At 36.4% G+C, this 19,214-nt stretch overlaps 3 protein-coding genes across 4 annotated transcripts; all 3 read left to right on the plus strand.

The window, feature by feature from the left end:
- Window positions 1-1,563: 1,563 nt before the first annotated feature.
- On the plus strand, window positions 1,564-6,651 carry LOC121653552 (collagen alpha-1(I) chain-like). Of its 2 annotated transcripts, XM_042007103.1 has the most exons (14): window positions 1,564-1,646; window positions 2,767-2,812; window positions 3,023-3,076; window positions 3,158-3,202; window positions 3,335-3,388; window positions 3,497-3,541; window positions 3,653-3,706; window positions 3,788-3,832; window positions 3,940-3,993; window positions 4,162-4,206; window positions 4,320-4,373; window positions 4,525-4,561; window positions 4,760-4,813; window positions 4,908-4,942. In XM_042007103.1, exons 7-13 carry the CDS (start codon window positions 3,659-3,661, stop codon window positions 4,765-4,767), a joined length of 291 nt encoding a protein of 96 aa, XP_041863037.1. In that variant the 5' UTR covers window positions 1,564-1,646; window positions 2,767-2,812; window positions 3,023-3,076; window positions 3,158-3,202; window positions 3,335-3,388; window positions 3,497-3,541; window positions 3,653-3,658; the 3' UTR covers window positions 4,768-4,813; window positions 4,908-4,942. The 2 variants fall into 2 exon arrangements, with proteins under 2 accessions (XP_041863037.1, XP_041863036.1); XM_042007102.1 differs by lacking the exons at window positions 1,564-1,646; window positions 2,767-2,812; window positions 3,023-3,076; ... (4 more) ...; window positions 3,788-3,832; window positions 3,940-3,993 and adding exons at window positions 5,101-5,154; window positions 5,255-5,308; window positions 5,544-5,588; ... (2 more) ...; window positions 6,361-6,414; window positions 6,569-6,651 and having other exon boundaries at window positions 4,175-4,206; window positions 4,908-5,015.
- Window positions 6,182-15,290, plus strand: si:dkey-21p1.3 (collagen alpha-1(XI) chain). The gene is made up of 24 exons (XM_042006274.1): window positions 6,182-6,223; window positions 6,361-6,414; window positions 6,569-6,622; window positions 7,152-7,205; window positions 7,344-7,397; window positions 7,546-7,599; window positions 7,683-7,727; window positions 7,819-7,863; window positions 9,064-9,171; window positions 9,861-9,914; window positions 10,088-10,141; window positions 10,331-10,384; window positions 10,507-10,614; window positions 10,771-10,824; window positions 11,425-11,532; window positions 11,696-11,746; window positions 11,927-11,980; window positions 12,098-12,151; window positions 12,259-12,312; window positions 12,453-12,563; window positions 12,717-12,770; window positions 14,915-14,972; window positions 15,089-15,142; window positions 15,240-15,290. Exons 1-23 carry the CDS (start codon window positions 6,182-6,184, stop codon window positions 15,121-15,123), a joined length of 1,413 nt encoding a protein of 470 aa, XP_041862208.1. The 3' UTR covers window positions 15,124-15,142; window positions 15,240-15,290.
- Window positions 15,125-19,131, plus strand: LOC121653324 (collagen alpha-2(XI) chain-like). The gene is made up of 15 exons (XM_042006709.1): window positions 15,125-15,293; window positions 15,398-15,451; window positions 15,586-15,639; window positions 15,753-15,806; window positions 15,983-16,036; window positions 16,122-16,175; window positions 16,252-16,305; window positions 16,481-16,498; window positions 16,837-16,899; window positions 17,035-17,220; window positions 17,354-17,486; window positions 17,586-17,692; window positions 17,894-17,974; window positions 18,063-18,260; window positions 18,647-19,131. The coding sequence occupies exons 1-15, from the start codon at window positions 15,291-15,293 to the stop codon at window positions 18,797-18,799; spliced, it is 1,266 nt and encodes a 421-aa protein (XP_041862643.1). The 5' UTR covers window positions 15,125-15,290; the 3' UTR covers window positions 18,800-19,131.
- The last annotated feature ends 83 nt before the right edge of the window (window positions 19,132-19,214 follow it).

Below are 19,214 nucleotides of genomic sequence, written 5' to 3' on the forward strand. Positions count from 1 at the left end.
ACAAGACAAATTGCACAGTAACCTGTGCTGATTCCAGATACTGATAGTTGTTATATTTAGATGTCCATGTCTATTTTAGCCTGCTGGTTACCTTATTCTGTATGGTGCCGCATTTTACAGATAAATCTAGCAAAAATTTAACATAAATCAGCAAACAAGCAAGTCTGCTGCTATTAATGCAGTTGTTGAGAGCATAATCATGCCAATGATCATTTTTATTATTACATTACTGCATATTTGGTAGTAGATATTTAAGTTTCTCAATCGAATCTAATACAAAAAAGTAACCTCCACAATCTTAATGTATAATTATTTCACAGCTTTTTTTTAATTACCTATTACCACTCCATTTAATTTTTTTTATCTAACAGCTTTCGTCAGAGCAGCGACTCTTTGCAAGTAACTTTTATCTTAATAATAATTATAATAATAGATAATGTTTCTTTCAGGCATAAATATAAAAATAAAAAAATTTAAATTAACATTTTGAATGCATCACCTGTAACAGTTTTATTTTAGCTTTAGTATAACAGCACACATTGTACAGCAAGCTCCTAAAGAAAGCTATTTTGACATCATCTTAAAAATATAATTATTTTTGTGCCAGCATGTCTGCTTGTGCAAACAATTTACAACACAGATATAGGTTGTTATCGTCATTGTTGTTGTCGTCGACACACAAATAATTCCTGAATAGATCCTATAAATTATACTGTATAACCAAGATATCTTACTTTGATTACTTTGTGGACATGCTAATACCCAAATTTGACTTGCACTGTTCAATAAAGATACAGATACTGAAGGCTTCTAAAGAAGAAAGACAACCCTGTGCATACAATATTCCTGTTTTTATTTTTTTTTTATTTTTTCCTTAGAAACGTAAGGGGCCTCCAGGGCCTATTGGACCTCCTGGAGAAGATGGACCAATTGTGAGTAAACAAAAAAAAAAAAAAGCTTTATAAAGACAACTTTGAAAATGATTTAACTATCCAATTAATCATTTACTTATTATAATGATTTAAAACATAAATTGTCTCCAACACCACTTATAGGGGCCACCTGGATTTACTGGAAAGTATGGAGCAAAAGGACTTCAGGGAAAAGCCGTAGGTATCTGCTTGTCAGAGACTGTTCTGAATCTTTGACTTTTAGCCTAAAGGCTTCGTTCGTGGTACTAAGAAGTTTCAGACATTTTTAAGATGTTCAAACATCTTCCATGTGTAATGTGAATATGTGAACTGCGTAGAGCAAAGAAATACAGTTTCAGTTACTTCATGCTAAAGAAAAGACAAAGTCACAAATTTGTTGCAAGGAGGTTCCCAAGGCGTTTGGAGCACATTGTCAAAGTGTTAAGTAAGTTATTATGGTGTATCATGGTGGTAAATAATTAATATAAAAATTCTAAATATTCAGGACAGTTACTAAAGTTTTACTAGTTGTTCAGTGCTAAGTTCTGAAAAAGGTGATAGCTTTGCTTTGGTTTCAGCCTAAAGCTGTAGATACTGGAAAAAACTTCGTGTTATGTTGTCCTTCAGGGGAGTCCTGGACCAAAAGGGATGCCAGGCCTTCCAGGACAACCTGGAGAAGATGGGACTCCAGGACAGAAAGGTTCTTCAGGCCCTCCAGGCATACTAGGAGAACAGGTAAAGTTGCTGACAGACATATCGAAGAAATCATTTTTGACTATTATAATGCAGAAATAAGCCAGTGTTGAATATTTACAGTGTACAGTGGTCCCTCGTTTATTTCTCGTTAAATGAAATCCGCAAAATGACGACCTTATTAATTTTTAACAATTCAAATGCGTGTTAAGGCCTAATTATCCCTCCTCGGTATGTTTATAGAGCTTTCCCAAACTGTAATGAACATTTTCAACATTCTCACACAATCTATACACTCTCAAAAACCTGCATATATTTAACAACGTGAATTTCTTAATACTTATCACCCCGTAAAATATACTGCAGCTTCTCTGCTGGCGCTGCGTCCCCACCCTCGTCTGTAACGTCGTTTTTCACACAAGGCCCGGGTGTTGCTGTCTTTTTCAGAGTGAATAACATAATTATGGGAAGTTGCTGGCGCTCCTTTTTTTTATGGGCGATAATGTTCTTATACACCGACATGCCACTTTCGATGTCTTTGGAGAACTTTAATGAGCGAACATCACCACTCTTGTGCAACTCGCTGAAGTTCATACCGATCAGGAATCGATATGAAACACAAGACACGAAGTAGACTAACTTTGTACAGAGTCCTAACCAGTCAAGAAACAAAGCACAGCGGGCGATTCCGACAGTAAAATTTGGAAATCTAATGGTTTAAATAGGATTTATATATACTTAAAAATGCAGTGCTGCATACAAAATCATGGTGGTTCTTCTCGCATCCTGTGGAGCTGCTTTCCTGACTCAGCGTTGTGGATGTATCAAAGGACTGGTGGAATCAGAAGATAATCAGGGTGTTAAGAGTAAAATGTATAAGAAAACTGGAAATGGGAGAAAGGATGAGTTTTTACAGATGTACAACAAACCAAAAAGCTGAAAGTGGTTTAATGCAGAGAATTAAGTAATGACAAGTAGCACAAACATGTAGTTTTGCACAGAAATATTAATAAATAGTATCAGAAGTGTATCTTTGCATAATTCTTCCTCTTTTCTATTCATTAATAATTGACTTTTCTTTAAAACATAGAAGAGTGGTTCATCAGAGCTGTAGAAGTTCTTGAAATGAAGATCTTCCAATACTGACTCATTGCTGTTTTAGGGTTCCCAAGGCTACAGAGGAGAGAGAGGCAGCAAAGGGGAGCTGGGTGAGTGGGTAAGAGTACACTAGACTTCTTGTGATGTGGACTTTAAAACCATGAAGGCTTTAGTAGTTTTTTAAAGTGAGTTTCCATCTCTCTGACTCAGTGTTGTGTTAAGTTTTGTATTTTGTGCAGCCAACTTCAATTTACACATTCAAGTGTTGTGGTAAAGTAGCCAGAGAACAGTCAAGCAATACTTTTTTATTCTTTCTTTAGGGATATCAAGGAGACGCTGGACCGCAGGGACAAAGAGGGCAAAAAGGAGACAAGGTCAGAATAAATCTCCACTACACTCATTTTCAAGCAGGGCTATTTTTCTGTGATTCTGATCTCTGTGTTTGGTGGACTCAGGGTAATAAAGGTGTGAGAGGCTTTGTTGGGATCCCTGGATACATTGTACGTACTAATTACTTTTCCAATTTTCTTTTCAAATAGATAAATAATGATTTATTTCAACTGATGCTTCTCTTTCATTACCATGATAACACTCCTGTAAATGACTGAAAATCCTGTTTGATTCTTTATCAGGGGATTCCAGGAGCCAGGGGTCCTCGTGGTTTTCCAGGACCACCTGGACCTCAGGTTAGTGTTACACAACTCATTGTGCTACTACTCATTTCACTGCCACTGTAAATAATAAACATGAGTCAAGTAAATATAATAAACGTTGACAATAGCCACTATTTTCAGGGAGAGATTGGAGCTCCAGGTTTCAGTGGTCCACCAGGCCCCCGTGTAAGAGTTTTAACATCATGTATTACAACAGAAGCATCATGCTTATTACTGTTTTTGGACTGAATAGTCATAAATGTAACTAAATAATTTATCAATATGTTTTCTCCTTAGGGCATAATGGGCACCAGAGGAGTAAAAGGATATTTAGGAGTCAAAGGACCACCAGTAAGTAAACAAATATTAAAAGCAAGTGAGCTGAGTATATTTAAGAAATTGTCTTCATAGTAGAACTGCTTATGCCATCAGGGTCATCAAGGGGAAATGGGGGTCAGAGGATCAGATGGACCACAGGTAACACAATCCTTCCTGTACATGTCTACTCTTTCTAACTGAGACTCAATAATGTGAAACTTTACATGAAAGGATGTCCACCATGTAAACACTGTTTATTGTGTCAGGGAGATCCTGGTCCAGATGGAATGGTTGGGTTCCCGGGTGTCCAGGGTGCTCAGGTATACCAAAGAAATGTCCTTCTGTAGCTCAATGACACAATAATAAAAGCTGATGATGACAGGAAAAGCAGAATTAATTAATGTGCTTAATTTTTCAGGCTAGTTTTGACATTTTCTTTATGTTTAATGTTAATTAAATAAAAACTACCTCTCCATGCTACCTCACAGGGAAAACCTGGACCAAGTGGCCCTACAGGCCCCAAAGGGGATTCTGTGAGTATAGTTTATATAAAAAAAAAAAAGAAACAAAATGAAACAGTGAATCACATTCTGTTGTTTTTGTTGTTGTTGTTCACTTGCATTTGTGTTTTGCAATGTCTTACCAGGGTGATCCAGGGGATGAAGGCGAAATAGGAGGACCTGGACCTCCTGGGCTTGATGTAAGAAAATAAAATCCAAACTTTTGTTGATAATAATTACCAGAATTGTGCTTAGTGGTCTTTGCATGTGCTATAATGAATTAGCCAGTGCACATTTCTTTCTTATTCTTCTTGGTTTTTTAGTTTTTTGTTTTTGTTTTTTTTTTATTAGGGGGCCAGTGGAAATCCAGGAAAGCCTGGACCCTCAGGTGATCCCGTAAGATTACTTAAAGCCATTTTATTTTTGACTGGTGCTATCATCATTCCAGCATTTTTATTCTTTATCATCTTTAAAATCTCATTAAACCATGCATTCATTGCTCTTGTGCTGTGGTAGCCCTGGTTCCAACTTACTGGGGTAAACTCACAGTTGTCTGCTTGTTCATGTGTCTATGTGGCTCCAACAGGGTGCTAAAGCCAGACGGGGTGAGAAGGGCGATTCAGGCTTCCAAGGAGACCCGGTAGGTTTAATTCAGCCTATCTTCTCAGTCAAATGTTGATCAGTTCATTAACCAGATCAGCAAATCAACACATGGATTTGTTTTGCTTTTAAAGGGACCTCCAGGGCCTCCAGGAAAACAAGGATTTAAGGGGCGTCAAGGCCCAACAGGACTACATGGATTTGGGGGACCATTAGGGCCACCAGGACTACCTGGACCCACTGTGAGTGAACTTAATGAAAATGAAAATACTCTTTAATGATGCTGCGGTGACTGTAATTGTAAAGTTTTGTCTTTTATTGTTTAAGGGGTCTGATGGTATCATGGGGGAACAAGGGAACCAGGGACAAGATGGACCAAAGGTGAATCTAAATAAGTTGTTGCTACACTGAGCTGGATATGTGATTTAGTGTATCTTTACATGTGTGTTCATGTCTCTTTTGTGTGCATGTGTTTATGTAGGGGGATCAAGGACCAGCTGGCATTCAGGGTTATCCTGGACTCCGAGGCAACAAGGTATAATGCAGAAATATACTTAGTTATTCCGAGTTTGTGCAGAAGGTCTTAATAATAACAGTGATGTTAGCTAAAAATTGGTCCCCTCTGTAGCTCACCTTGTGCAACCTGAGTATGCAGCCTTCACATTAAATTTAAACCCAGAGGCATTTACTGCTTGTAAATATGTCTGGTGAGAAGCATAGGATGAACAATATATCTTCATGATGTGTGACCATTGTGCCTGTCTGTCCAGGGTAGAGAGGGTCGAACAGGATTTTCTGGAGTGACTGGTCCTTTTGTGAGTATGACCAAGTGAATAATTTCACATAGATACTGATCATTGTACATTAATGCAGCCATATTTTCCTTCTGCAGGGAGAGATGGGGAAATCTGGAGAGACAGGACCTGAAGGAGAACCTGGTATTAAGGTTCCTATGTGGCTACATTTCTCATTCTGTTTTCATATGTGATTGCAATGCTCATTTTAAGGAATCATGGGCTTCTCAATCTTTTTTGCTTTTTAACAGCAGCTATGATTTAGAGAACTTGACCAAATTTCTATTGAATATGCAGTAACTTCAAAAGATATAACAAACATTTTGTCATATTAAAAAAATAACAGCATTTGATTACAAAAACAAATGCAAAATGTAGCTTGGAGTACTAAATAGAGGATGAGCAATTAAGTCACCATGGCGATAGAGAGGCAAACCAGATTTTTGTTTCTAACCTTTCAGTAGTCATTTGACCACAGTATTAACGAGGGTATCTGTTTTGCATTATGTATAGGGAGTGGCTGGAGCTCCAGGGCTGAAAGGACCTAAAGGCTTTAAGGTGATCTCTATTTATTATTAAGTCATGTTTTTTTCTTTAACTTCAAAAATTCCTGAATGAAGCCAGCAGGGTCCAATATCCTGAGGACTGCATTCTATGTAGGTTTAAGTGTTATGGATATGTACAGTAAGCCAGGAACATGCACTATTGAAAGAAAAAACATTTTATTTTATTTTATTTTATTTCAATATTTTCTTTATCATTGTTTTTATTTTGTGTATGTGTGCTGTTGCAGGGATTTCAAGGCCATTTTGGAAACAGGGGACAAGATGGTGCTCTTGGAGCTCAGGTAAAACCAAAATTCTAATAATAAATTTATGACTCTCCACTTCTTCCATCATGTCACCTCAAAATAATCTGAAATTCTATAATTATATAAATACAGAAACAGATTTCTCAGAAAAGAATGTTTTGGACTAAACAAATATCTACCCCTCTTTCAGGGACCAGTGGGTACAAATGGAACAGTTGGAGATACAGGACCACTAGGACCAAAAGTGAGTTTACTGCGCCACACTAAATATTGAACTATCACATCTGCATTCTTTGCCACTTTATTGGAAATCTTATGGAATCAGTGCTATTGTGCTGGAGGCAATCTTGAGCCTTAGATCCTTCATACAAAAACATGTATTGCAGCAGAAATGGCAGAAGACAACTAATAACGGCAGCTCAAGTTGGTATGACACACTTTAAACGTCTCTGAAGTATGCATGTTTCATGCCATTTGTGCACATATAGCCCACACATCCCTAGATAGCTAAACATAATCTCTTTTCAGTTTACTACGGAATAAAGGAAAGATTATCATGAGATAATCTGGTGGTTCTTTTTTCCCTTAAATCTGAAGGAAAACCTTCCTCAGGGCTTGTTTTGCCAGTCAAATTCTGACTCCTGTGAGTTCACTTTCAAAACTCTTATAGACAATGAGAAGGGGGACTTGTCTGAGGACTCAAGTCAGAAAATAAATAAATAAATAAATATCTCAACACAAATGGAGGTTTGATGGTCTGGTATTTTCCACAGGGATTATCTGGGAAAACAGGGTCTCCTGGCCTTCAAGGGTCTGTTGGGAAAAGTGTGAGTGTTAAATACACTTGTTTTATGAAGTTTAATATTTGTTTATTGAAATTTGATATTTAAAATGTTTTGTTTTCATCACAATGAATTAGATTACAATGTTCATTTGTTTTACTATACTCTTGTATCAATTTCCAGGGAGAACCTGGCCTCAGAGGATTGAAGGGAACTCTAGGAAAGCCAGGAAACAGAGTAAGCCATAACTATCATTTTGTGGCCTCTACAGATTCTACAGTTATCATCTCAGCTTTGACAATCTGATGCAAAACACAACCAATGGTGATGATTCAGCACTTTGTTTAAAGCCATAATGATGCTGAAAAGTGTTGGTTTCGTTTAGGGGACTGCAGGTAAACAGGGTCCCAGGGGACTTACAGGGAGTAAAGGATTAAAGGTGGGAGTTTTTAGTTTTTGCACAGTAATCATTTTGAACGACTTAAAATGTAAAATTTAAATTATATTGAATTTGTTGTCAAGGGTAAAAGAGGGGAGGAAGGGCCAAGAGGAAAGCTAGGTCCTACAGTAAGTTTCCCTTCTTTTTTTTTTGTTGTTGTTGTTGTTGTTTAATGAGTAAATAACAACTGTTTGACTCTTATGACCTATCATGCTTCAGGGTGAGATGGGCCCGCCAGGACCAAAAGGATACACAGGACCTCCTGTAAGATGATTTCAGTCTTTTCTCTCTCTCACCAAACCTACTAGTAGCATGTAGTTTCTACTGAATAGGTCAATGAGAGGCCAAATTTGAAAACTCTTCATCTATTATTGTTGCAAAAAGTTAAATCATGGTCAATTTAAGCTCATCAAGCTCATAAGCTCATCAAATATGAAGGCTGAAGGCTCTCAGCATGGAAGGTCCATGTTAGATTTCAGGGGTGCTGTAACAACAATCCTATATGGCATGTTGACAATTGTAGCAGTCAATTTTGGCTAAAACTGTAAGAGCATTTAAAATAATTTTACTATTGTTGTTGGAGAACAATAAGAAATAGTTTAATAGCGCTAGGCTTTTAACAGCATAACACAAGCAACACTTAAACATGTTAACAACATATACATATTCACAGCAAAGCTATACAAACAACAAAGTGCCAACTAGATAGATCAGAATGCTATAAAATTAAATATAACTATGAATAACAAGGATTGCAGAAGAGCTAATAGAAGCATATGAACATGAATGAAATAGTAATGATATATACTGGTACTGATATGTATCAGAGTGCGACAGAGGCTGTGACACAGGATCTAACTGGGGTGTAATAGGGATGGCCTGGTGTTTTAAACAGTTAAATCTACCATTGTGTTGTATTTTAGAAAAACTATGTGTTTAAGCAAATAGTTATTTTAAAAGTATTCATTAGTTATTCCTCATTTTTGCCAAATTAAAGATTTTTCTGGTGCTCAAATAAGCAATCAGGACTTCATATGATCTTATTTATTTATGCCTTGACTTAAGGGGTTAGTTATGAGTCCACTCTGACAGTCATGACAATGAAGTAACCTCTTAATTATAATTAACAAGATTATACTATAATTATCCTGTTCTCTCATGAAAGGTGACATACTGATTAATCTCATCTTTAAAAACAATGCCTGTTGTGATAACAGATTTATCAGTCTCTCATAACTCTAAAGAAATTAAGTTTTGTAATGAAAAGACTCAGTAATGAAAGCATGTGTTACGTTTTCTGCATGGTTTTCCTTGTCCTTACCGACAACTTTGATGTTTGCGAGCCGTTGTTAACAAAGGGCCCTAAGGCTTTGTAGAAGGTCTTTCATAACCCTGAAACTTGCTTTCATAACTTTCTTTTTTATCTGTCATGCTTTGTTTCTATAAATCCTTATTTCCTAACAGGGTATTCAGGGCAACATTGGACCGTGGGGTGAGGCTGGGCCACGTGGTGCTCCAGGTGACAAAGGGCCAGAAGGTCCTGCAGGCCCTGCTGGAGTTACAGGATACCCTGTAAGTTTCATGTTATGTTGTTGTCAAGTAGAAACTCCTTTGAAATAGTAACTAAATGTTTTGGGGTTCATGTTATTTCATACAGGATTCCATGTTAGGGACTAACAATCAACACCTGACTGTCCTTATGGATGGATGGATGGATGGATGGATGGATGGATGGATGGATGGATGGATGGATGGATGGATGGATGGATGGATGGATGGATGGATGGATGTCCCTGTGTTGTGCAAAGAGTTCATACAATGGCTTAGCTGTTCTTAGCTACACTTTCTCTCTGCCAGTCAAGCCATGAAAAAGGTCAAACATTTTAAATTATTTTCGAGCATTACTAATTAGATAACCACAGTCCTCTTGTGACAACTGCTGACAAACTTTGGTTTAAAATCCAAACACAAACATTCTTTCATTCAGTTTATCACTAAATTAACATGAGCCTGGTGTTAAAGTAGTCCTCCATGCTGTACATCTACTGAATTTAGATTTCTGGGAAACTCTGATATTGCATTATGTATAATTCAGTTGTGTAGTCATCATTGAAAATTTGGAAAAAAAAAAAATCTCATTTGTTTACACCACTGTGGACTTGCTGAAATTTAACTTTAGATAGAAGTTCCAAAAACAAGCACACTGAGACTGATTAGATCTTTTAGAAAACAGATATTTCTACTTTACTTTCCCCACACAGGGTAAAGATGGAACTCAAGGACCAACTGGATCAGCTGGTGTTAAAGGCGATAAGGTCAAGATCATCTACTGAGCTACTCTGCGGCTGCACTTCTTTTATCTCCCTTTTTTTGGAAAGCAAAAGGCTGTGTGGAAAAGGGGTGTAGGAATGTGAAGTGATTTAAAAAGAACAATCTGAATCTGAATTATTCTTTCAGCTGCATATAACCCTACATATTGTGCTTTCAGGGATCTAGAGGCTCTAGAGGGCAAACGGGAGATGTCGGTCTCGATGGTGAGGAGGTAGATTGATTAGACTGTGTTGGCCACAGATTTGATTTCTCTGTCCCTTCTCTCTCTCTTTTTTTTTTATTATTTTCTATTTTACTGATTTCAAAGCTGCTGCGATATCTGCCAAACAACACAGCCCCATTGAATCTGTCAGTGTTTAGATATTTTGACTGTAAGTGAGTGCAACTCATTTGTGTTTAGGGTCCAGTTGGTCTGGAAGGACTAAAGGGGCCTTTTGGCCAAAAAGGCATATCTGTGAGTAAATAACTAGTTTCACATTGGTATTGCAAATCACTTCAGATCACTACGACATGTTATAAAAATGAAAAATATGTCAGTGTTAAAACTTGAAAACTTTTTTTTTGTCTACAATTCAGGGTAATAAGGGGAAAACTGGATTTCCTGGACAGAAAGGAGCAAATGGAGTTGAAGATGAAAAAGGCAACCGAGGGCAGCAGGGACCAAAGGGGTCACCAGGGAAACAGGTTGGCATTATTTGTAATATCTGTGATATTATTGACACATGCTCCAAAAGTCGGAGTAGCCTTGTCTGAAATATTATCACAGACTCCTGAATATTTTCAGTGTGAATTATATGGCATTCCTTTTACTCTGATTTTAGCATCTACTGTCTTTTCCAGGGATACGGGGGACCTCCAGGAGAAAGGGGAGGACAGGGAGATCCAGGGCCAAAAGTGGGTGACTGAGTGCTAATATTTTGGCTTTTACCTGAACACAATGTAGTTTATTTTTGTTATTGTGAATTATTTTTAATCCACAAACTTTATTATGTGTTTACATTTTAGTAAAAACAATTATTATTATTGTACTATATTTAGTTTAATATATTATTATTTATTTAATTTACTTGCTAGTACTATTTCACCTTTTCACCAAGTATTTTAATTTATTTTATTTTATTTTATTTTATTTTATTTTATTTTATTTTATTTTATTTTATTTTATACTTACAACCTACTTCTGAGCTTCTGAAGATTGTTTCAAATAAATTCCTTTTAGTCTTTAGGAGAAGGGATGTGATGGGATTTGTTGCTTTTAAAATGTTTTTATTGTTTTTATTTACTTTTGTTTGTTTTGTTTTTATGTTTTTATGTTTGCATTTTGTACAAGAAGTGCTATAGAAATAAAAATCTGTTCATTTGGTTGATATTTGAATAATAACAAGAAGAAGTAATATGTGAACCATCATCATAAATTATGCAGCAATCACTCTGTAAAATCAGTCTTAAAGGGTTAAGAAAATGGATGACTTGATGATGATGAGGCTTTTGCAGGGTGCACCAGGCACCAGGGGTTCATCAGGAAAACCAGGACAGTTTGGACCTGTTGGCAGCACTGGGGTATCAGGAGCTAAAGGCCAGAAAGGGCTACCAGGACACACTGTGAGTGGATTCTGTGATTATTGGTGTTTTCAAAAATACTTTGTATGAGCTACAGTTTCATATTAGGCAACATGTCATGTCTTTTATCTCCCTTCTTTGTGTGCAATGTGAAATGCTTATTTGCTACAGCTGTAAAGAAGCATTGTATTTCTTCTCATTCCAGGGCCCTCCAGGTCATATAGGTCCCCCAGGACAAATTGGACCATCATTTTCTGTATGCTTAATATGATTTATAATCACTGTACTCATCTTGAATGTTCCATAGCAATATAAAATATTGTGTTTTTGCACTGACTGATAAAATGTGTTTCCCAAGGTCACCTGTAATGTTTCATTCAGGTGAAAGGGCAGATTGTCTAATTAGCAATTTTAACAAAATTATCTGTCTTTTCAGGGTTTGCCAGGCAAGAAAGGTGATGAGGGCAAAGCAGGAATCCCTGGACCAAAGGTTTTGTACTATTCATTCTCATACGTTATAAAGGTTTCATTGAAGTATGTCTCTATTTTCTGTCTACTGTATATTAATGCTGGTGTTTGACTGACTTTGTCTGTTCCTATAATTCAGGGCAGTGATGGTGAGAAAGGCGTTACTGGTCTACCAGGCATTAACGGAGAAATAGTGAGTTTTTGTTATGTTTTAACATGTGGACATTATTCATTTGGTCTGGCATATTTAATGGTTTGTCTAAAGATGTAACCACATCTGCATCTGTGTGTATTAACAAGGGCCTAAAAAGTCAAAAGGGTGCCAAGGGGGAACCTGGGAGACAAGGCAAAGTGGTAAAACAGTATTTTTTAACTTATAATTTGTAATAGATATCTTTAAATAAATTGCGTAATTGAAATGTAAAAACATCTCTTCTATTCAGAGGTTGTATAATAGTGACCAGCCGTACATAAGTATATGAATGTATTTGTAGGGAAAAGTGGGAAAGATGGGGTCCATTGGGTCTCCAGGTGCTAAAGGTCCTCTTGGACCTGCTGGTCCTCCAGGTCCCCCAGGATTAATTAAAGGCATTCAGGGGCCGAAGGTAAGAAAGCTGAACTTCTGTTAATCTAAAACAGATACTTTGATTGGACTCTTAAATGTCTTGTGCAGTGACTTCCATGCTAATTTGATTTTCTCATGCTGATGTGCATTTGGAGCTTGAAATTGATGTCATATTCTTGCACACTTTATAAAGGGGAAAAAAGGCCAGCGTGGAAGGAGGGGGACAAAAGGAACCGCTGGAAAAAATGTGAGTTTCATTTCAATCTGATAAAAAATTGTGTTTCCACAAGCCAAATATTACAAAACAACCTTAGTTCTTTAATTAAAGTTTGCCTATTCTAATGACAATCTGAGGAAAAACAGTCTAAGTTCAAAGCATCACAATGTTTTGTTTCAGGCTCATCCAACAGACAAGTTCAGTTTTTCCCCATTGGTCCAAATGAAGTTCTGATCATTGCAAAGAACACATGTGTTTTAGGTCTTTTGATTTTAGTCTTATAGATGATAGATTTAAAATATTAAATTAGTATATACCCACAAAACCTCTTGTGTCTCTGCTGCTACCTGACATTTATGTGTTTGCACTGTTTGTTTACACTGAAAATAAAAATGCAAAAAGAAAAAAAAAGAAGCTATGAATATAATTTGTGGAAATGAGAGACAACCATCATGTGGTTCTCCATCAATCAGTACTTTATTGTACAGTATCTTTACAGATGGCTTTCCTCACCAGGAGGCACATGACAGCCTACAGGGCTTTTGTGGGAAGATACAGGGATAACTAACTGTAAAATCTGGTCTTCATGAAGAATGAGGAGCCCTCATAAAGAGCCTACTGATCTCATGAAGAAGAAAAAAAGATTAAAGTTGGTCAGAGTTTGTAGCAGCATGTCTGGATGAAACCAGGCAGAGCTTCACCTCATATAAACTGTCTCTATAGTCAAACACAGAGAATGTGGCATTATTATGTAGATATTTTCTCCAGCAGTTTGGGAGACAAGTGAGTTAAAGATGGATGAAATATTTAACAAAGAAAAAGCACAATTCTAAATGAAAACCTTTTCCAGAATATTTGGGACCTCAGGTTGGGGGGAAAGTTTACATTTTCCTGAAGCACACCTCCAGGAAAACATAGGAGTGACTTTTGGAAGTCTCTAGAGACTGCACAGTGCACAACTTGATCAACTTATCAAAAAATGATTGATTACATTTCAAGGAGGTTTTTCAGGTTTTTCAATGCAGAAATTCAAGTAATTACAACACGTTTGGCCAAATAGGCAACCAAAAGCCATGTAGTCTGGTCATTTTGACACTTAAGCTTTATCTGTATTAAAATATGGGAACATACTTGTCACTATCTCTGACGTAAACACAATAATCTTGCAAGGACAGAGTTGTGTCTTCACCTTAAAATAAATGTCATTGAGAAAGATGAGCCTGAAAACTATTCATATCAGTTGTTCCTGTTATAAAGCCTCAGCTGGGTTAATCAAATCTACATAAGATAGTCAATCCCATAAGTTAAACCTGTAATAGTTTAAGCCATGAGACGTCCTGTGGGTGGGTGGGACAAATTAATGTGTATTCAATCTATCTTTCAAGTACCTTCACATGTTTTACACCATTGGGAAGCTCAGTTATTAGAATGATGTATATAACTTCAGGCGACAATCAGTTGCAAGTGCAATTTATCTTTGAAGCCATACTGTACTCTACAGATGATACTGCAGGAAAAAACGGTCCTGTTACACAGTAAAATCTAACTTGTTTACTTAAAAAAAGTGCAAACTCGTTACCTCAAAAAAATTTTGTTTTTCTTAACTTGAGTGATTGGGTACATTTAACTACAATGGTTTTAGTTTGTAGAACTTTTATTAATTTAATTTTATCAACTTGATCAAATTGAATTTGTTGTGAGTTCATCAGATAATGGAAAAAAATTGAATTTGATAAATTTCACATAAATTATAAGAGCAGGAACTTGAGGTGTCTTGATTTTAAAATTGCAAGATTTCATAAAGTGAATAACCTCTCATTTGTTTTTAATAGAAGTGAACTGCATTGTGGGAAACCTTGCTCCCCCACCGTCATCATTCCTCATGTACTTATCTTAATTACATTGATTCAACTTAGGTTAATTTTTTCTGTATTTTTCAGCATTTTGCCCTCCTGTATTACTGACAACTACATTAAAATTAAGTTATATCTACTAGATATTTTCTATTTAAACCAATGTTACATTTTACAGCAAGGGTCCAGTAAAAGTAGTTAAAATAGTTGGTCGACAAAAGTATTTTATCAATAATATCCTGTTGTGGCTGAAAATTCATTGATTTTAAGGGGATAACAGTCAAGTATGTGCTGAATGGCCCAATAAAATCTGCTTTGTAGGGAGTCAAAGGACAGCCAGGAAAGCCAGGACTTCCCGGACCAACTGGAAAACCAGCAAGTATCCTTTTGATCCTTAAATGCCATGCATATATAATCACTGCTGCAAATATTAAAGAAACTGGCTTTGACTGATGATATTAAGTGAGGAATTTTGTTTATCCATGTTATTGTCAGGGCCAGAGTGGTTTGGATGGTTTGCTGGGAGTTGAGGGTAATGAAGGGGATCCGGTAAGAAGGTTTTACACATACGTTTACCGTACTTGAATTTAGCATTCTTGCAGAAGTTTTTTTAATCTTGTGAACTCCTCCACTGCTCATTCCAAAGGGGGATATTGGTTTCAGAGGAGCTCATGGAACACCAGGCAGACCAGGCAAGATGGTAAGATCAATACAAACACTGATTACAAGCAACCAGTCACTGTGAACATAAAGAAAGTGTTTGACTGTTGTAATATTGATTGTAAAATTACTTCATTATTGTAGGGTAAATCTGGGCCTTCTGGAATAAGAGGAAACACTGGAGCAGGAGGTGTTAAGGTACAACATCAAGCCTTTTATTCAAATTTCAAGTGATTTTTGCAATTATATACAAGTGCATCACCTATATGTGATGGTGAATGTTTTATGAAATGTGAAAATGTGCTTTCTTTATGTCGTACTGATTCACTCAGGGTATAACAGGTCTAAATGGAACACATGGACCTCCTGGGCCTATGGGGCCAAAGGTACACTTATTTAAATTACAGCAGAATATGATTATCAATAAAAAAAAAATAAAAAAGCATGCTATTCCTATTCATAAAGCCATCCTCATCACTGTTGGCACTGTGTTGTACAGGGTTTTCCTGGACTAAGAGGAGAGAAAGGTGAATCTGGAAACATTGGCAAGAAGGTAAAAAATGGACTGTGTTTATGCTTTTTCATGCTGATTCATTCTTTGTAGTGCTATTGAAAGTTTATACACTGAAATTAAATAAGAGTGAAGTGTATTATCTAAGTGATATAAAATAGCAGTTATTCTATTAGCTATGTGATAATAGTTACAAGCATTGTTTTATTTCTGTACAGGGTCTTCCAGGTGACACTGGGATGATTGGAATAATTGGTCCTCCAGGGCTAAAGGTTAATTTAATGAAACTTAAAATATCTCAAGTATAGCAGGATTATGTGTTATGTTGATCTGAATCATTTTTAACTTTAATTCTAGGGGAATCCTGGTTTGCAGGGATTAAAAGGTCAAAAAGGACATAAAGGAAAAGAAGTATGTTATATTTAGCTTTTTCATTGTTTTTATAACTCGTAGCAAGTTGATAACTAATATATTTTTTTTTATGTAGGGGGACAGGGGTCCTCATGGTCCACCAGGGCAAAGAGGCTCTCTTGGAGTAGCTGTATGTTGTTTACATGTTGCACTCTTTATAAAATTAAAGTAAAACCTTTGTTTTTAATCAAATAAATGCATTGTGTTGGTCAGATTTTTAAAACATTGGGGAACATTTTGGGATTGCATGTTATCTGGATTTTTTTTAACTTCAATAATAACCAATGATACTGTGTTTGTTACAGGGCAACCATGGAAAAAAGGTGAAATTATTTATTTATCTTTATATCTTTCAAAATACTTTCTTGTTTACTTTCTCTAAATTTTGCCAATGGCTGCAACATAAATAAAGTAAATGAAACTGAATAGACATGGTTGACTGTCAAAGATTCTTTTTAATATTATTAATCTTATTGAAAAAACCCTAAAGCAACAGTTTAATGTCCATTGAGATGACATGGACAACTTTACTGGCCATATGATGTACTCTACTTACAATCATTCAGATCTAATAGTCAGTTCTTTTCTTACTGTTTCTAAATGTGATTCTTAAGATGTATTTTTTATCATTGACTGCTTAATTTTGTTTGGGCCCTTAAAGGGAATGAAAGGTGTCCATGGCAGGACAGGGCCAAAGGGAATTAAGGGCAAGCGGGGACCTCCAGTAAGAGATGTATTTCTGACAAAACACAAATAAAGAAATTTGCATAAATGATGTGCCTGATCAGTGAATTTACTTGCAACATGCAGCATTTTTTTAACTGCCTAAAGGTTTGTGTGTGCATCATTTCTGTGACAGGGACTACCAGGACTACCTGGCAAACTAAGGCTCCTACAAGGACGAGGATTAAAATCTGAGCCAGGACAAAGTTTAAGAATTGAGCAAAGGTCCAAAACAACACCCAGTACAACGTATAGTTTGAAAACTGGACCGAATCCAGTCCAATCTCCCAGCATCATGAAACAAAAGGAAGAACAGCTAAAGGTTGGTACACACTTTCTTCTCATACAAACTCTAGTTACACAAATGTTCCCATTCTGCTTTGAGTTCATGCTTCATGTTTCAAGAACTCTTGTGAGTGATAAGGTTATTGATTAAATAATGAGCTCCTCTGCAGGGCAGACCGGCATCCAAGAGATGGTCTCAGGGTGATGAAGCTGAGGAGTTCTTCAGCTGGCCCTTGGGAACTAAAGATGATCCCGGTACCACCTGCTATGAACTGATGCTTGTTCGTCCACATTTGAGTGATGGTGAGTATATGACTGACCTCCATCAGATATTTATTTTATCAGTTGTCAATAAGATTCTGTACAAAATTATTCTGAGTGTCTAAGGCTGTAAAATTTCAGGTTACTTTTACATGGATCCCAACCAAGGCTGTCCTTGTGATGCTGTGAAGGTGTTCTGTAACTTCACAGCAGGAGGAGCCACCTGCATAGATCCTCTATTATCACAGGTACAACTGCTAACAAAGTTTGGTATTAGCAGGATTTCTACTTCCCATCATGGCAATATCTCAACACAAGGATCAGATGAAGTGAATTAAAATGTTTTAAGTATACAAACCAGTATGCATAAAGGTTTTAGCCTTTCCTCTAGCTAATTACATGATGATTATATTTATGAGGAATGACTTTAAAAACTTCCATTTTTTTAGATTACAATAAAGTGGGAGCCACAAATGACAAATTCAGTGAAGTCTGTGCAGTGGTTTACACAGCAACATGGTGGACAAAAGGTAAACCTTTAAAGATTTTGTGGATTAATTGAATATTTATGTATTGTGCCTCTTACTTCTACGTCTTATTTTTTGCTGTTTTCGATAGATTAAGTATGCTGGTGTGGATGTTGTCCAGCTGAGGTTTCTGCGGTTAGCCAGCCACACATCTTTCCAGCACATAACTGTCAGCTGCACAGCAAACCAGTCAAAAGCAGATTTAGCTACTCAGATTATTCACTTACTGGGAGACTCTGGAACACAAATTGAGTCGAACCTTGTTGCAGTGTCCAGGAAAGACCATGAGGTGAGAATGAGAGATTTGAAATTTTGTTTATGTCATAAAGGCGATTTCTGTCTGTTCACCAGGTTTTTTGTTTTTCTTTTTTTTCAATCAGAATGACACAGGGGTGTGCTGATGATAAAATGATTATAATTAGCAAAAAAAAACAAAAAAAAAACCTGGTTTGTCATTAAAAAAGCAACTCATAATATTGTAGTAGCAGTTTACAAATAACATTGTGAATGAGTCAGATTGTCAATATTAATAAATCACACAGTAGAAAGTAGTGTACCTTGGTAATTTCCAACAGTTGCAAAAATTATCAATAAAATTTGCAGTTAAATACGCTATTAGACAATAATATTTGATTCATTAATATGAGATTTAAGATTCTCTTCATGTTTCCTCAGGTGCACATGTCTGTGAAGGTTCGCGGTAGCACAGAGTTACATCGAGGTGATATGGAGTTACTTCCTGTCAGAGATCTGGGTGTAGAGATGAGCAGTACAACCTACTTCTCCTCTGAGATCACAGTGGTTTTGGGATCACTCTGCTTCTTGTGATAAAAAGAGTGTGCATGTGTGCGTGTTTGTACGTGTGTTTCCAGTGTGTATTGAAATTCTGTAAATTGTTCCTTTATGTAGGACGCAGGACTTTACTGTTTGATGTCTGCATGTCTTTAAAGTCGAATATGTCCTTTAGTTTATTCTATGCTGTTTTATATTTGTTGTATATTTATTAAATAACCTGTAAAATTGCAGGATTTTAATGTATGAAACATTTAATAGTACAGTACCATGTCCCTAAATTTGATTTTGCTAAACATTAGATAACAGAACTTTACATTTGCAGATTTGGGGTGATTCCTTCCCATCAGTCCAGCTTGCTAGTGGCAGCCAGGAACACAGTTTTTTTTTTACTCCATAACAAATTATAACATTTTCATGCTTTCATTAAAAACGATTTTGAGAGAATTTC

The sequence above is a fragment of the Melanotaenia boesemani genome, chromosome 14 (assembly GCF_017639745.1).
Source record: "Melanotaenia boesemani isolate fMelBoe1 chromosome 14, fMelBoe1.pri, whole genome shotgun sequence".
In the NCBI taxonomy this organism is placed as follows: Eukaryota; Metazoa; Chordata; class Actinopteri; order Atheriniformes; family Melanotaeniidae; genus Melanotaenia; species Melanotaenia boesemani.

Excerpts from the sequence above, each read along its gene's own strand:
- LOC121653552 (XM_042007102.1), top strand. Across the intron at positions 4,814-4,907 it reads CAGGCTTCCAAGGAGACCCG|GGACCTCCAGGGCCTCCAGG; the intron begins GTAGGTTTAATT and ends TTGCTTTTAAAG. Across the intron at positions 5,712-6,080 it reads AGGACCTGAAGGAGAACCTG|GGAGTGGCTGGAGCTCCAGG; the intron begins GTATTAAGGTTC and ends CATTATGTATAG.
- si:dkey-21p1.3 (XM_042006274.1), top strand. The coding sequence starts at position 6,182 with ATGAAGCCAGCAGGGTCCAATATCCTGAGGACTGCATTCTAT. Across the intron at positions 7,728-7,818 it reads GAGGAAAGCTAGGTCCTACA|GGTGAGATGGGCCCGCCAGG; the intron begins GTAAGTTTCCCT and ends ATCATGCTTCAG. Across the intron at positions 12,313-12,452 it reads CTGGGAGACAAGGCAAAGTG|GGAAAAGTGGGAAAGATGGG; the intron begins GTAAAACAGTAT and ends ATGTATTTGTAG.
- LOC121653324 (XM_042006709.1), top strand. Across the intron at positions 15,640-15,752 it reads CTGGGCCTATGGGGCCAAAG|GGTTTTCCTGGACTAAGAGG; the intron begins GTACACTTATTT and ends TGTGTTGTACAG. Across the intron at positions 16,176-16,251 it reads AAGGACATAAAGGAAAAGAA|GGGGACAGGGGTCCTCATGG; the intron begins GTATGTTATATT and ends TTTTTTATGTAG.